Raw genomic sequence first — 15,935 nt, 5'->3', positions numbered from 1 at the left:
CTAAAATAGCTCAAGGCAATTTTTATTTATGATTTCTTGAAATACAGTTTCCAGCATTTTTATTATGGTTTTCAAAGGAGTCTATCATTCCTTAAATTATCTTTCTTTGACCTGTTTTCCAGGTCAGTTTTTTTTAATAGGAGATATCTTCTGTTTTTTTTCAGTCTTTTGATTTTGTGCAAATATTTCTTGCTGACAGTCATTGATTTCTATTTGCTTTATTATTTTCAGGGAGGCCATTTCTTGGGTAATGTTTACCTCTTTTTAAACTACTTTTCCTTTCAGTTTTCCTCCAGAGATTTTATTTTATTTTTTATCTCTTCATTTCTTCTAGCTAATTGTAGTCCCTCTGAAAAGTCTTTTTTGATCATATTACATGATTTACTCCTTTCTCCAGCTTTAGTTCCTGACTTATGTCTTTGTGCCAGAGCTCTCCAGCACTTTTCCATGATCTTTCCTGGAATTTCCTTAGTTCTTGAATTGATTTCCACCTCCCAGGGATAGATCCCTTGTATCTTTGAGGTTCAGCGTTCTGTATCTTCTAGGCTATCTCTGCTTCTCAGAACAGCATTATGGGCCTCAGAGTCCCTAGGCCTTGGGCTATACTGGTCTGAAGGCTGTAGAGGTTTCAGTGGGCTGCCATTCCCCATAGGCTTCTAAAATTCCTACCCAGGGACTTTCTCAGGACAGCCCCTCCTGCTCTTGATGCTCATAGACATGGAGCCTTGCTGACCATCCATGTCCCACTGGCAAACTGGCAGGCCCTCCATTCCTATTGCCATTTGGTTTCTGGCTGACACCCAAGTCAGGTGCCCCGGGCAAGTGAGGACGGTAGAGGCCAGAACAAAAGGGGCAGAAAAGAAGAGCCTGAGCAAAGCACCGCATAGCTCAGATGTGCAAACTTAATGGAAATTTTGCCCTTTAGTTTTTCACTGACTTTTTGTGCTGTTATACAGTGGAAGAAGCTACTTACTGTAGTTTACCACTGGATCTCTTCATCATTATTTTCTCAGGGTTTTCATTGGAATATGTATGTGGGAGATTTGTTGTCTGCCTCCTGTTCAAGCAGCTGTATTGTTCAGATGAGTACATTAAGTTTAGGGGCCTTTTAAGAATAGATACAATTAAACATCATATTTTATTGGAAAACAGTTTGTAGGTGCTGATTTTAAAATTACTCGTATCTCCTTTTTAAGCTAAAGGTGATTAAATTATCAAGTTAACATTTGCAAAGAATGAAAATTATAACCTAATGGATTTAATTAAGCACTTGGGGAGTAAACAGTACTTTTTACAGGATCCTGTGTATAAAAGATGCTCAGTAAATACTGGTAGGTGCTAATGATAATAAGATAGCAATTTGTAGATGCCTCTTTCATTTTATGAAGTGAAAAGCAGTACTTTTAGCAGAAGCTCGTGATGCTTATTTTTCTTCTCTTTGGCAGACTTGATGCTTTATTTTAGTTGACAATATTGACATTCTTTTAAGTATCCTAGCATGTCATCTATGAGGAGCGTTTGATAGAGGAGGGAGGATTCCATATTCATAGAATCATAGAATTTTAGAAGTTGAAGGGACCTAAGAGACTATCTAATCTATCATCTTTTATTTTACGTATAATTAATCATTAAGCATTTATTCTGCCAAGGACTAAGCTAGGCATTAGAGATAACATACAAATGAAATAGATCCTTCCTTCTAGGAATTTACATTCCACTGGGGGAGGCAAACATGTACAGGTATAGATTTATACGAAATAACCACAAAGCAAGTTTTTGAGGGGAAATGTGCTAGTAGTTAGGGGTTTTAGGAAAGGCCTACATTCAGTTATGAGCTTTTCATTAGATTGTAAGTTCATTGAATGCAGAGACTATTTTTGCCTTTCTTGTATTTCCAGTGCTTAGGACAGTGCCCAGTGCATAAAAGGTCCTTAATAAATGCTTGTTGACTTATTGACTTAATGTGTAGAAGGTGATACTTGAGGTAAGAAATTTTTAAAAAATTAATTTATTTTTAGTTTTCAACATTCACTTTTATAAGATTTTGAATTCTAAATGTTTCCTTCCTCCCCAAGACGAGATGCAATAGTCTATACATGTATGATCATATTTAACATGTTTCTAAATTAGTCATGTTGTGAAAGAAGAATCAGAACAAAAGGGGAAAACCATGGAAATAAAAAAGAAAAAAACAGTAACAAAGAGAGAAAATAGTATGCTTAGATCTGCATTCAGACTCCATAGTTCTTTCTCTGGATGTGGATATAGCTTTCATTTTTGTAGTTGTGTTTTTCTGGATTAACCTCAAAAATGAGAATGTGGATAGCATTTTCCATCATGAGTCTTTTGGAATTGTCTTAGATCATTGCATTGCTCAGAAGAGCCAAGTCTAACAAAGTCAGCCATCACACAATGTTGCTGTTACTATGTACAGTGTTCTGGTTCTGCTCACTTCACTCAACATCAGTTCATGCAAGTCTTTCCAGGTTTTTCTGAAGTCTACCTGCTCACCATTTTTTATGGAACAGTAGTATTTCGTTACATTCATATGCCACAGCTTGTTCAGCCATTCCCCAGTTGATGGGCATCCCCTCAATTTCCATTTCTTGGCCACCACAAAAAGAACTGCTATAAATATTTTTATAAATGTGGATCCTTTCCCCTTTTTTATGATCTCTTTGGGATATAGCCCTAGAAGTGCTGTTGCTGGATCAAAGGCTATGGACAGTTTTATAGCCCTTTGGGCATAGTTCCAAATTGCTTTCCAGAATGGTTGGAATAGGTCACAACTCCACCAATAATGCGTTAGTGTTCCAGTTTTTCCACATCTTCTCCAACATTTATCATTTTCCTGTTTTGCCATGTTTGCTAATCTGATGTGGTACCTCAGAATTGTTTTAATTTGCATTTCTCTAAGAAGTAGTGATTGAGAGCATTTTTTTCATATGGACATAGATAGCCTTAATTTCTTTATCTGAAAACTACCTGTTCATATCCTTTGACCATTTAGCAATTGGGGAATGACTTGTATTCTTATAGATTTGACTCAGTTCTCCATATATTTTAGAAATGAGGCCTTTATCAGAGACACTGGCTGTAAAAATTATTTTCCAGCTTTCTGCTTACCTTCTAATCTTTGTTGCATTGTCCTTGTTTGTGCAAAACCCTTTTAATTTAATATAATCAGAATTATCTATTTTGCATTTCATAATGTTCTCTATCTCTTCTTCATAAATCTGGCAGGTAAACTATTCCTTACTCTCCTAGTTTGTTTATAGTTTCACCCTTTATGTCTAAATTGTGTATTTGACATGAGATAAATCTTGAAGTCAATCAGAGATTGATTCTAAGCATGAGAGGTAAGAGGGAAGTACATTTCAGGTATGGGGACAGCCAGTGCTGGAGACATGGAGACAGGGAATGGAGGGTCTTTTTTGAAGGACAGTAAGAAGCACAATATAGCTAAACTTTTAGAGTTCATTGAGGGAAGTAATGTATAATAAATATGAAAAGAAAAGTTAAAGCCAGGCTGTTAAGAACTTTGAATTCCAGGCAGAGTTTATATTTGATCTTTTTTGGGGGGGGGGGGGGGGCTAGGCAATGGGGTTAAGTAACTTGCCCAAAGTCACACAGCTAGTAAGTGTCAAGTGTCTGAGGCTGGATTTGAACTCAGGCCCTCCTGACTCCAGGGCTGGTGTTCTGTCCACTGCGCCACCCAGCTGCCCCTATATTTGATCTTAAAGGTGGTAATAGGGAACCACTAGAGGTTATTGAGAAGGAGAGTGGAGTAGCACGGTCAGAACTGCACTGCTGGAAAATCCATTTGGTTGAAGTAGAGGCTGGGTTGGAGTCAAGGGGAAACATGAAGCAGAGAGATTAATTAGGAGGCAAGGGTCAAATGAGAGTTGATGAAGGCCTGAACTAGAATGTAAGTCAAGAGAAATGGATGTATATGAGAGGTTGTAAGGTGGAAATGGAAAGATTTGGCAACCTATTCAGATAGGTAGGAGGAAAACAGAGAGAGAGGGGGGGAGAGAGAGAGAGATAATGAGCAAGTGCTGTATCCCTAAATCCTAGAGAGAAGAGAGTATCCAAGAAGAAAGGGTGGTCAGTGATCTCACATTTTAGAGAGGTCAGGAAGGATGATGGCTTGAGCCACCAGCTCAGGAAAGGAAAATGATTTATCCATAGCCACATGACTGTCCAGTGACAGTGTTTGGGAGTAGTACTTTGGTTTTCTGACTCCCAAGCCAATGCCATTTCCGTAATGGGAGACTTTCAAGTAATAAATTTTGCCCACTGCATAACTTTGCCCAGGGAAATATCTGTGGAAGGGATTCTCAGCTTTCTTTTTTCTTTTTTCCTCCACCTTTGCTTTAGCAGTACCAGCCATATTACTCAGAGTTTAAAAGATTGTTGTATTCAAAGGCTGCTCTTCCTTTTGACTTCCCTATTTCTGTCAGTAGTACTGCTATAAACTCAAATCTCCCATGTTTAAAATCTTACTTTCAGTCTTTGCTTATGTTGCCTTATGCCTGGAATGTCCTTCCTTCCTCAGTTTACCTCTTGACTTCCTTTTTATTCCTTAAAACTCAGCTCAGATGCTGCCCCTTCCATGAGTCTTCTGCAGTTCCTCCACTTGGTAATGACTTTTATTGTAGCTCCTCATGCATCACTTTGTTAACTTGCTAAGGAGGGCATAGGATCATGGTATCTAGAGCTAAAAGTAACATTTAATTTAGTTCAATGCCCTCATTTTACAGATTAAGAAAGATAAGATTCAGAGAGAATGAAGTGACTTGGCTAATGTCACACAGGTCATAAGTAGCGGATCTGGGATTCAAACCCAAGCCCTCTGAGTGCAAATTGATTGCTCTTGTTTTTTGTTGCTTATGTATGCTGTAGTTATTTGTATGTGGCTTAGGCTCCTAATAGAACATATGTTTTATGAGATCAGAGATTGTGGCTTATCTGAAACCCTGCTTTGCACAGAGCATACTCTTAATACTGTCTGCATTGATGATGCCTGTTCCATCAGCACTCTGATGTTCGTTGCTTTTTGCCTTAACTTGGAAATAGGAATACATATGACAGAATCTTAGAACTAGAAGGGAACTTAAAAGCCTTCTAGTGTGACTAGGGTATTATTTCTAAAGAACTAACAATTTGATCCCCAACTTATCTTTAGCGTTAGGCATTAGTGTATGTTTTGACTGCTGTTTCAGTACCTAGTTCTAGCAATCTGTACATACATTGTTTCAAGTAATTTGAAATTTAATTGCTTGGGGTGAGAGATTTTAATTCTGTTATTTAGCTTTAGGGAAATGGAGACCTGTTGAAGTGAGAGTAGAAAGAAACCTTCTAAGGACAGAGGTGCCTTAGAGTCATGAATTTAAGCTATTTCCAGCTATATTCCAGAAAGAAATAAAGCCACAAAAAGGGTTGGTCTGTTAGTGTGTGTATCTGTGTGTAGTTGAGAGGATTTTTGACCCTCCCCTAAGATTTTTAAGTCTGTTGATGTAATCATCAGTCCTGGTCTTAGAATTCTCAAGGGAAAAAATATGGACAGGCAGACGAATGAGAATTTTTAGACCTGAAAGGAGCCTTTAGACATCACATAGACCCAGGGATTCTTACTTAATTTGGGGTCTAGGGACAAGAAGTCATGAATAGATTTCTGGGATTCTGTGAACTTAGATGGGAGGAAAACATCATTTTAATTTTCTACCTGAAATTTAATATTTCCTTACATTATGAATATAGACAATAAATTACAGTAGTTAGTCTTCATGGTACTTGTGACTTTGTCATCAATAGAAGTTATAGATATTTTCATATCAATTACAGATGAAAATTGATGGGATATCTATGTGTGTTGCCTTGTCAAAGACCCCCTGAAGTGTAATGTTTTTATTCAAGCTAAGTAAAATAGCCTTCACACTTTCTTTAAACAATAGTTTTATGTTTAACTTGCTAATATTTTAAATATATCATCTTATTCAGTATGTGAAGCTTTTATTTATCACTACATTACAAATAAAAATACTTTGGTAACTATTTCCATATAATTGGTTTCCTTTGTAATCTTATGTATTTTATTTTATGGATTTAAATGATTATTCTAAGAAAGGGTCCATAGGTTTCACCAGACTGCTAGAGGGGTCCATGACACAAGAAAGATTAAGAATCCGTGATCCAGACCATAGGTTCCCAAAGTGGGTGATATCACCCCTGGGGTCTCTGGGGTGATAATAGCCTGGGGTGCAATTGGTGGGTGTAGAATAAAAATAAGGGGGCAGTGGAGGCATAAGGAAAGAAGAGAAGAAAATTTGGAAAAACTGTATGTGTTTCATCTGTTGTGTAACAGTTGAAGTCATAGGGATTACATTATTTTCCAAATAAACACCCAAAATACAAGTCAGAACTTATTAGTGGACAAGTCTGCCAACAGGTCTTAACAAGCAAGTGTTAGCATGCGAGCCTGTTGAGAGTCCAGCATGTATTGGCAGGAATATGTACATGTAATAACTTGTTTACAATACAATACTATATGGTTACATGCAGTATTGTATCATCAAAATTTCAATGCAGGAAAAAAGCCACAAATTTACAATAAATTATTAAATTTAAGGTGGGTCATCTAAAAATATTTTATATATTTTTTGAAATGATGCAAATTTCTTTTTTTCCCATTTCTTTTATTAATTTATTTTGCTTTATCAACAATTACTTCCATAAGCTTTTGAGTTTTAAATTTTTCTGCCCCTCCCTCCCCACCTTCCTCCCCAAGATGGCGTGCAGTCTGATATAGGCTATACATATACATTCCTATTAAACATAGTTTCACATTAGTGAAGCAGGGAAGAATTAGAACCAATAGGAGGAACCACCAGAAAGAGGAAACAAAACACAACAGAAGAAAAAAAATAGCAAATAGTATGCTTCGATCTGCATTCAAACTCCATAGTTCTTTCTTTGGATGTGGATAGCATTTTCCATCATGAGGCCTTTGGAGATGTCTTAGATCTTTGTGTTGCTGGGAAGGGTTAAGTCTGTCAATATTGGTCATACCACAACGTGGATGTTACTGTGTACAATGTTCTCCTGGTTCTGCTCACTGCACTCAGCATCAGACCATACAGGTCTTTCCAGGTTTTTCTGAAGTCTGCCTGTTCATTGTTTCTTATAGCACAATAGTATTTCATTACATCCATATACCACAACTTGTTCAGGCATTCCCCAATTGATGGGTATCCTCTCAATTTCCAATTCTTTGCCACCACAAAAGGAACTGCTATAAATATTTTTGTACATGTGTGTCCTTTTCCCATTTGTTGATCTCTTTGGGATACAGCCCTAGAAGTACTGTTGCTAGGTCAAAGGGTATGCACATTTTTATAGCCCTTTGGGCATAGTTCCAAATTACTCTCCAAAATGATTGGATCATTTCACAGCTCCACCAGCAATGCATTAGTGTTCCAATTTTACCACATCTTCTCTTCTCCAACATTTCTCATTTGCCTGTTTTGTCGTGTTGGCCAATCTGATAGGTGTGATGTGGTACCTCAGAGTTTTGATTTGTATTTCTCTAATCAATAGTGATTTAGAGCATTTTTTCATATGACTATAGATGGATTTAATTTCTTCATCTGAGAACTGCCTGTTCATATCCTTTGACCATTTATCAATTGGGGAGTGACTTGTATTCTTATAAATTTGACTTAATTTTCTGTATATTTTAGAAATGACGCCTTTATCAGAAACACTGGTTGTAAAAATTCTTTCCCAATTTTCTACTTTCCTTTTAATCTTGGTTTCATTGGCTTTGTTTGTGCAAAAACTTTTCAATTTAATGTAATCAAAGTTATCAATTTTTCATTTCATAATGTTCAGATTTCAAAAAAACTGTTAAGAGGGCTAAAGAAAGTAGATTTCCATGGGGGCACTGAGTAGTTTTTTTTTTAAAGGGGAAGTAGGCCAAATAAGTTTGGAAACCTGATATAGATCAGCCCTATCATATAAGATGAGGAAATTGAGGCCTGGAGAAGGGAAGTGAGGGACAAATATTGTTAGAAGGACGCTAGAAAACATTGCTGAAGGTCATTTGTGATATTTTTCTTCATTGCTGTGCATTAAAGAAAAGAGATTTGTCAGTTCGGGGAAGTGAATAACTGGTTAAGAAGATCTTTATCTTCTCCGGTGCATTTGATATTATTGACTACTTTCTCCTGGATACTCTTCTCTCTGGGTTTTCAAGATGTGGCTTTCTCTTAGTTCTTCTACTTGTCTGACTGCTCCTGGCTAATTTTCATCATCCATAGCATGCCTACTAATTGGATGTACCCATATTCTGTCTTGGGCCTTTTTCTCTTTTCTCTTTACATTATTCCTCGGAATGATTTCATCAGGTTCAACATGCTCACTTATCTATATGTAGATGGCTCCCAGGCCTAATCACACTGCTGAGCTCTAGTCCCACTTTACTAGCTGCTAACTGAACATTTCAAACTGGATATCCTATAGGCATCTCAAACTCAACATACCAAAACAGAATCCCTCTCTGCCCTTACCCAACTTATCCTTTTTCCATACAGTTACTATCTAAGCACCACCTTCTAGTCATCTTAGTTCTCAACCTTAGTGTCTTCCTTGACTACTCACATTTAGCCAGTTGTCAGATCTGGTTGTCTCAAGCACACAACATCCCTTATATATCCCATTCTCTCAACTGTCATACAACACACAATCTCTTAGTAGCTTTCCTCCAATACTATTTCAGTAGCGTTTGGGCTCTCTGCCCCAAGCCTTTCCATCTTCTAACTCATGCTCCACAAAAGCTGCAAAGAGATTTTCCTAAAGTTCAGGTTTAATCTAACCTCTCCCCCCGCCCCACCCCCCCATCTCACCGAATACCAGGTGGGGTTTTTAATACCTTGATGATCAAATAATAGCTAACATTTATATAGTGCTAATTATGTACCAGGCACTGTGCTAAGTGCTTTATAATTATTATCTCCATTTTACAGATGAGGAAATAGGCAAACGGGTAAAGTGACTTACCCAGGGTCACACAGCTAGTGAGTTTCTGAGCTGGAGTGAATTCAAAAGTCTTCCTGATTCCAGGCCCAGAACTGTGTCCACTGTGCTACCTAGCTACCTAAATATAAGCTACTTTGACATTTAAAGCTCTTTACAGCCTGATGCCTTCCTACTTTTTTGAGTCTTATATTTCCCTTTCCTCTAGTCTGTGATCTAACCTATTGGATCACAGAGGACTGGCCTACTCATTGTTCTAGACACTCCCTCTTTGTTATCTTTGGACAAGCTGTCTTCCATATTTGGAATTCTTCATCATCTCCTCTATTCTTTAGAATCCCTAATTTCCTTTAGGACCCAGCTCAAGCATCACCTTTCCTGATTACCCCCAGCTATTGATGTACTCCTCTACAAGCTACCTGGTATTCATTTTGTATATATTCTGTACATACTTTTATGTGTACACATTGTCGCCTCCCTTAGAATGTATATTCCTTGAGGGCAGGTAGTTTTACTTTTGCTTTTGTATGTCCAAAGCTTGACACAATATCTGGCACATGGTAAGTGCTTAATAGATCCTTGTTGATTGGTGTCTGAGAATAGCATTTCAATTTTAAGACCAGTGCTTAAAATATAGGAATGATGGATGGATTCTTGGCCACAGGTAGAGTGGATCTAATGAGGGCTGGTAAAAAATATATTTGCCCTGGTATCACAAACCTGATCCAAGTGAACATTTCAGTGAAAAGGAAAATAGGAGAAAATTACTGACCTACCAAACTAGATCTCATAGAATGGTTCCAATGAAGAAGAGTATCAGTAGAAAGACCCAGTAATTCATAGGAGAAAAAAAAATCCAAGAAAAGAACCAGTAGTTACGTTTTAGTAATAGCCTCAAATGCCTGTGCATAAATGTACGACATATAGGTAAAAAAGCTAAGTGAACTATTAATCCTAACTTTGGGAAGCAAAGTTGACTTCGTAGTTATCACTGGGACTTGGTCATATAAACCTCAAACCTGAAAAAAAGGTTCTTGGGGGTAGGGGCAGAATACTTTCTTCAAATATTGATAAAAAGAAGAGAGTGGATTGGCGTCATATATTAAGAAGATAAATTCATATAAGGATGTCCGAGACCCTGAAATAAGGAGGAATATTTAGAATAACATCAGCAGAGGGAGAAAGAGAAGTGATAGTTCATGTAATTATACTAGAGACTACCCAGCCAGGAGGAGGTAATAATGAGAAGTTCAGAGACAGTAAGTTTAATATGGAGAAATGATACAGTGATAGTGATGAGAGGACATATCTGCTAGAACTCTTTCCAACTGCCAAAAGAAAAAAAGCTAAAATCTTGGCTTGCTTTAGTGATAATTTCATTCCTTAAAAGATTGTGGAAATGGCAAGCAAAACTGATATTCTGGATCTGATTTTGACCGAGAATGAGGCACTAGTTGCCCAGGTAGAAGAAATGTTGGGAACTATTAAATCTTAGAATTTGTGATAGATAAAGAAAGGAAAGCCAGGCATAATTTGATAAATGTCTTAGATTTTGTGGAGATAAGATTTAAAGGGTTCAAAAAAAAAATAGGTTGGTTCCAGTTCCCTAAAATTCTTTATGAGAAGTCATCCCTGGAGAGTTGAGGAACTCTCAAGGATAATGTTCTAAAGACACAAACAGGAATATAATTCCAGTAAAGAGAGAAAGGGAACATTTTCTAAAAAGAGAAATGTGAATGCTCAGAACTTATTAATCAACTGAGATTTTAAAAAGATGTAACAGCACAGAGGCTGAATATGAAAGTGTGTCATGGTCCTGTAAGAATAGTGGAAAGACACTAGAACTCAGAAAGACCTGGGGATCACGATAAATCCTAGGAACAGCAGGGAAAAAAAAGTATGTTTAGTTATTTTGGGGAAAAGGACTGATTAACAAAAGAGATAGGATCACTCCTTGGATTAGATGGAATGATGACATATAATAACATGATGGAGAGACAGCATAATTACTCAATTCTTATTTTGTTTCTGTTTTCTCTGACAAGGAGAATAATATTTAGATTGGAAAAGACAGAACAAAAAAGATAATAAGGAATTGAAACCCAGGATAAGAAAGCAGCTAAGAGTGCACTTAAGTGCACTGATGAGTTGAAGTCATTGGGCCTAGATGAACTGCATCCCAGGGTATCATGTGAATGAATGACTGAACTTTGAGAGATTTTAGAGAACAGGAAAGATGACATAGGACTGAATATGGCCAAGTGGTCCTAATTTTTGAGAGAGAGCGCAAGAGAGTGCAAGCGCAAAATTTAGACTAGTAGCTTGATTTTGACTAATGGCAAAATTCTAGGACATTCTGTTAAATATAATTTACATACATAAATGAAAACTCTACAAAAAGTCAGCAGGGCTTCAGTTATGAAGAGATGTGGGAATAGATGGATAGGTGTAGGTCTAGAGATTGGTGTAGGTAGATTTTTCAAAGATTTCAGTAAAGCATTTGCCAGTGTCTCATGCCATCCTTGTTGTGGACAAGATGGAGAAAAGTAGGCTAAGTGACAGTAGCTAGGTGCATTTAGAACAGGTTCAGTGACTGGATCAAAATAGTAGTTAGTAGGTGGGAAAATGTTTCTAGTAGAGTGCCCTCGGTATTATGCTTGCCCTTGTACAGTTTAGCATTTTTATCACTAACTAGAATAAAGGCGTAGATCGCACACTTATCAAACTTACAGATGCTATTTCTGGGAGAGAGAGCTAACCAATTGGTTGTCAGGGTTAAGCTCCAGAAAAATCTCTGTGGACTAGGAAATGGGGCTAAATATAAGAAAATGTATTACATGTAAAGTTGTATATTTGGATTCAAAAGATCAACTTTTCACATACAAGGTGGGAGAGGTTGCCTTCTTCATGTGAAGAAGATCTGAAGGTTTTAATGGATTGCATTTGATAAGCTTCTGCCCAGGAAAATAAAAGCAATTAAGAGTCAGAAGGGAAGCAGTTAATTGGGGATAAAATCTTGACAGTAAATTTTTCTGATAAAGGTCTAATACCTAAATTATATAAAGAATTGGTGTAAATGTGGAGGAACCAAGAACCAGTCACCAGTACATAAAGTGACAAACAGAAAGTTCTCCAATGAGTGGCAGGCTATCAACAGTTGTATAAAAAAACCTCCAAGTTACTATTGGTCATAGAAATGCGCTGTGTGTGTGTGTGTGTGTGTGAGTGAGATAGGAATATTGAGAGTTTCTCTTAATTTTCATGAAGTACTTTAACTTTTTTTTTTTGGATCACAGATCTACAGCTAGAAAGGATTGCTAGAACCATCAGTCCAGACTCATTTTACAGATAAGAAAACTGAGACCCAGGGAGGTTAAGTTACTGGGCCTGAGGTCACAAAAGTTGTAAATATCAAAGGTGGGATTTGAACCTAGGACCTCTGACTTCAGAACCAGTACCCTTTTCACTATATCATGCTGCTAATATTGTATATGTTAATTTAAGTAAACTTAAGTGACTTGAAATGAAACTGAAAAGAACAATATGTATAAGCACCTAGTATTTGTTGAAAATGTTAGTAAAGAAAAGAATAAATGCTATAAAAGTGTTAAAATTAATTTAATAATTTTGATTTTTTTTCTCTAGGTCATGGCTTCCAGCTTTTTGCCTTTGAGACCCAGAAGAAAATGATTTTATAAGGTCTTTGCTTCAAATCATTCACTGAAATAGAACTTTCATAGGACATAGACTTGCTGACTACCAAATTACTTCTTTTTGAAGGGCTTTAAAAGCATAACAGAAAATAAAAATGACGACTTCGTCTATTAGACGGCAGATGAAAAACATTGTGAACAATTATTCAGAGGCTGAAATTAAAGTTCGAGAAGCAACCTCCAATGACCCGTGGGGTCCTTCTAGCTCTTTAATGACTGAAATAGCAGATCTGACTTACAATGTGGTGGCATTTTCTGAAATCATGAGTATGATCTGGAAACGGCTAAATGACCATGGGAAGAACTGGAGACATGTGTATAAGGCCCTAACCCTCTTGGATTACCTGATTAAAACTGGCTCAGAACGAGTAGCACAGCAATGTAAAGAAAATATATTTGCTATCCAGACACTAAAAGATTTCCAGTACATTGATCGAGATGGTAAAGATCAAGGTATTAATGTAAGGGAAAAGTCTAAGCAGTTGGTATCCCTTCTGAAGGATGATGAGCGACTTAAAATTGAGAGGGCCCAAGCCCTGAAGACCAAAGAGCGAATGGCTCAGGTGGCCACTGGGGTTGGTAGTAACCAGATTACCTTTGGTAGAGGTTCTAGTCAGCCCAACCTGTCAACTAGCTACTCTGAACAAGAGTATGGCAAATCTGGAGGTTCCCCAGCATCTTATCATGGCTGTAAGTACCATAGTGTGTCTTCATGTAAAGAATGTGACTTTAGTCTACAAAGCTATAAATAACTATTGATAATATGTGAAATATTAATTTTTTTGTATTTTAGATCGAAGTAGTGGCAATCATCTAAAGTAGTATATAATCTGAAAGTCATTTTATATTTGAGTTAGGATTTGTTTTGTAAAGATTATAATCTGACTTCCTAACACTGAATAATCATGAAAGTACAGTGAAGAATTGATTCTGGAGGAATTAGAAGAGTGTCCAGCTTTTTTATTCAGCCCCAGATCCTTTTCAGGTCCTTTTTTCTCTCCACTGTGTTTCTGGGGGTACATGATAACATCATCTCTAAAAGTGTTATATACCATCAACCTGAGTATAGCTATTTCTGTTTTTGCTAAACATATGATGTGACTAGATCTAGTTCATATCTTCTCTGAGGAGGCAATATATTGTTTTTTGTTTAGAAGTCTTTTTCTGGAGCTTAATTATGAGCAGAACTTCCTTTCTAGTTTATTTTAGGAACAAGAGTAAACAAAGGTAGTGATAATGTCAACAAAAGTTGAAAGGAAAGCCAAGCATCCCAGTTCCCACAAAATGGTTTTGCTGCAAGGAAATGGATAATCTCCCTCCCCAGGCAGATTGAGAATTTACTTTCTTTTGTAGTTGTGGAGAAAATTGCTAGGTTTTAAAGATTGTGTTTCATCTTGAATGGAGTTACAGTTTTTCTAATCATTCAAGATGTAATAGATCTCCTTGATGCCTCTATATTTTGTTTCATTGTCAGAATGAACAGACAGAGATGTTTTCTATCCAATTTTTTCCTTGTAAATGACATTCTGTTTTAGAAAATAAATTTTTTTATGTATTGAAAATATTGTGGCAATTTTAGTTTATTTCTGGTTTGAAATGTGAACACTGAAATGTTTTCTCACTTTGTGCATTTGGACTAGTTTGGCTTTGTACTTCCTCTCCCTGATAAAGCAGTATTGCCTTGTAAATAGAATGCAAGAAGAATGAAAGTAGAATTAAGTGTCTAATAGAATTAAGTTACTTTTGAGACATTGCTGATAAAGTAGTACTAGTTTACACAGATAGATGTAATTAGACAATATGTGAATGTTCTCATCTGTATAGCATTATGCCAGTACACCTTTACAAATAGTAATCATCATCTTCTAGATAGTATGGTTGGCTAGCTCAACAAATGTAATTTTAATCCAGTTCCTTTGCCTAGTACAAAGCGGATGGTTTGGGTGTATAAACAGATTTTCTATTCATACGTTTAGGATTTTTGAGTTTACATATTCAAAACATGTTATGTATCTTATTTTCAGGTACTGTAGTGGTATTTAAGCAAAAGTAGTAGCTTATTAACCACTTGAAATTTTTCTGCTAATCTTTATATATATATCTTCAGATAGGGAGCTATGACATTCATATAAATAAACCTTTATCTAAAAATTAAAAGTAATAAGCAGAAACCCTTTGTATTTTTCGTTTTTTTTTTCTGTCTTGAGATTACCCCCAAGGGCCCTAATTTGTTCTTGTTAAATTTGACTGATTAATGCTTATTTTTGATAGAACTCTGACACAGTTAGCATTTTCCTTGCTGTAAAGGAGTCATAGGACACAAAATGGAAACATTGAAAGACTTGTGTTTCCTAAAATATTCATGAAGCTAACTATATCATAGCTAAAAAGAGGCAGCATGGTACAGCAGAAAGAATACTAGAATTACTCATTCTCTCTTGAGACCTCAGTTTCCTCACATATAAAATGAAAGGATCGAACTAGATGTTCTCCAAGGGCATTTCTAGTTTTTAAATTATTTGATTAGCCACTAAAACAAAATTGTTATTTTTCGGAGGTACTTAATACTTAATTGAGATTAAAACAGAGCTACCAAATGAGTACAGGCTGGAGGAGGTGAGTTTAGGTTTAAGTCTAATTGGCCAAACATGAATTCCCTTCTTTTGTAAGAACTACCATGGGATCTCTAATCACATTTTTCTTTTTGTATCTCTGTGTGTGTGTGAACTGAATGAACAGCACCTGAAGCTGCACTGTGTCCCCTGCACCGTGCAGGTGCCCTATTGAATCAAAGTGAGGAGCTCCATCAACTGAATCACCACCATCACTTCCTGCAGCACTTTGGGTTTTCCTCCCATGCAAATAATGACTGGTCCCAGTCCTGCTTAACTTGTGATCTCACAGCCCAAGGTGGTATGGCTGTTAACTTTACTTGTTCCAGTAAAAGTGATCAGCACATTTGCTAGTCTTCTGCATATCTTTCAAGTACAGCCAACTCTCTATTATTCAGAGGTAGAATGTGTGGTTTGGGAATTATCTGGGCCCTTTTGCTTTTCTTTTTCCCTTCTGCTTCCTGGATTTGGCAATTTTGCTAATTGTTAGCACCACCACTGGAAAGTAAAGTGAAACACAATCAGCTATTACTTGTCAGAAGCTCTGGTGAAGGTTTGATTGGAGAAGAATTGT

At 36.8% G+C, this 15,935-nt stretch overlaps 1 protein-coding gene across 5 annotated transcripts in view; it reads left to right on the top strand.

The window, feature by feature from the left end:
* EPN2 (epsin 2) overlaps nucleotides 1-15,935 on the top strand; it is a 95,811-nt gene that overhangs the window by 17,551 nt on the left and 62,325 nt on the right. For 3 of the 5 annotated variants that reach the window (XM_027874798.1, XM_027874795.1, XM_027874796.1), the window contains exons 2-3: nucleotides 12,682-13,439; nucleotides 15,489-15,662. In XM_027874798.1, coding sequence (XP_027730599.1) covers nucleotides 12,845-13,439; nucleotides 15,489-15,662 — 769 coding nt within the window. In that variant the 5' untranslated portion in view covers nucleotides 12,682-12,844. The remainder of the gene's footprint in view (nucleotides 1-12,681; nucleotides 13,440-15,488; nucleotides 15,663-15,935) is intronic. The other 2 variants (XM_027874797.1, XM_027874799.1) reach the window with 2 other exon arrangements.

Source organism: Vombatus ursinus, unplaced genomic scaffold, assembly GCF_900497805.2.
Source record: "Vombatus ursinus unplaced genomic scaffold, bare-nosed wombat genome assembly UNPS02014807.1, whole genome shotgun sequence".
In the NCBI taxonomy this organism is placed as follows: domain Eukaryota; kingdom Metazoa; phylum Chordata; class Mammalia; order Diprotodontia; family Vombatidae; genus Vombatus; species Vombatus ursinus.
This window is presented reverse-complemented; position numbering and strand designations above follow the sequence as displayed.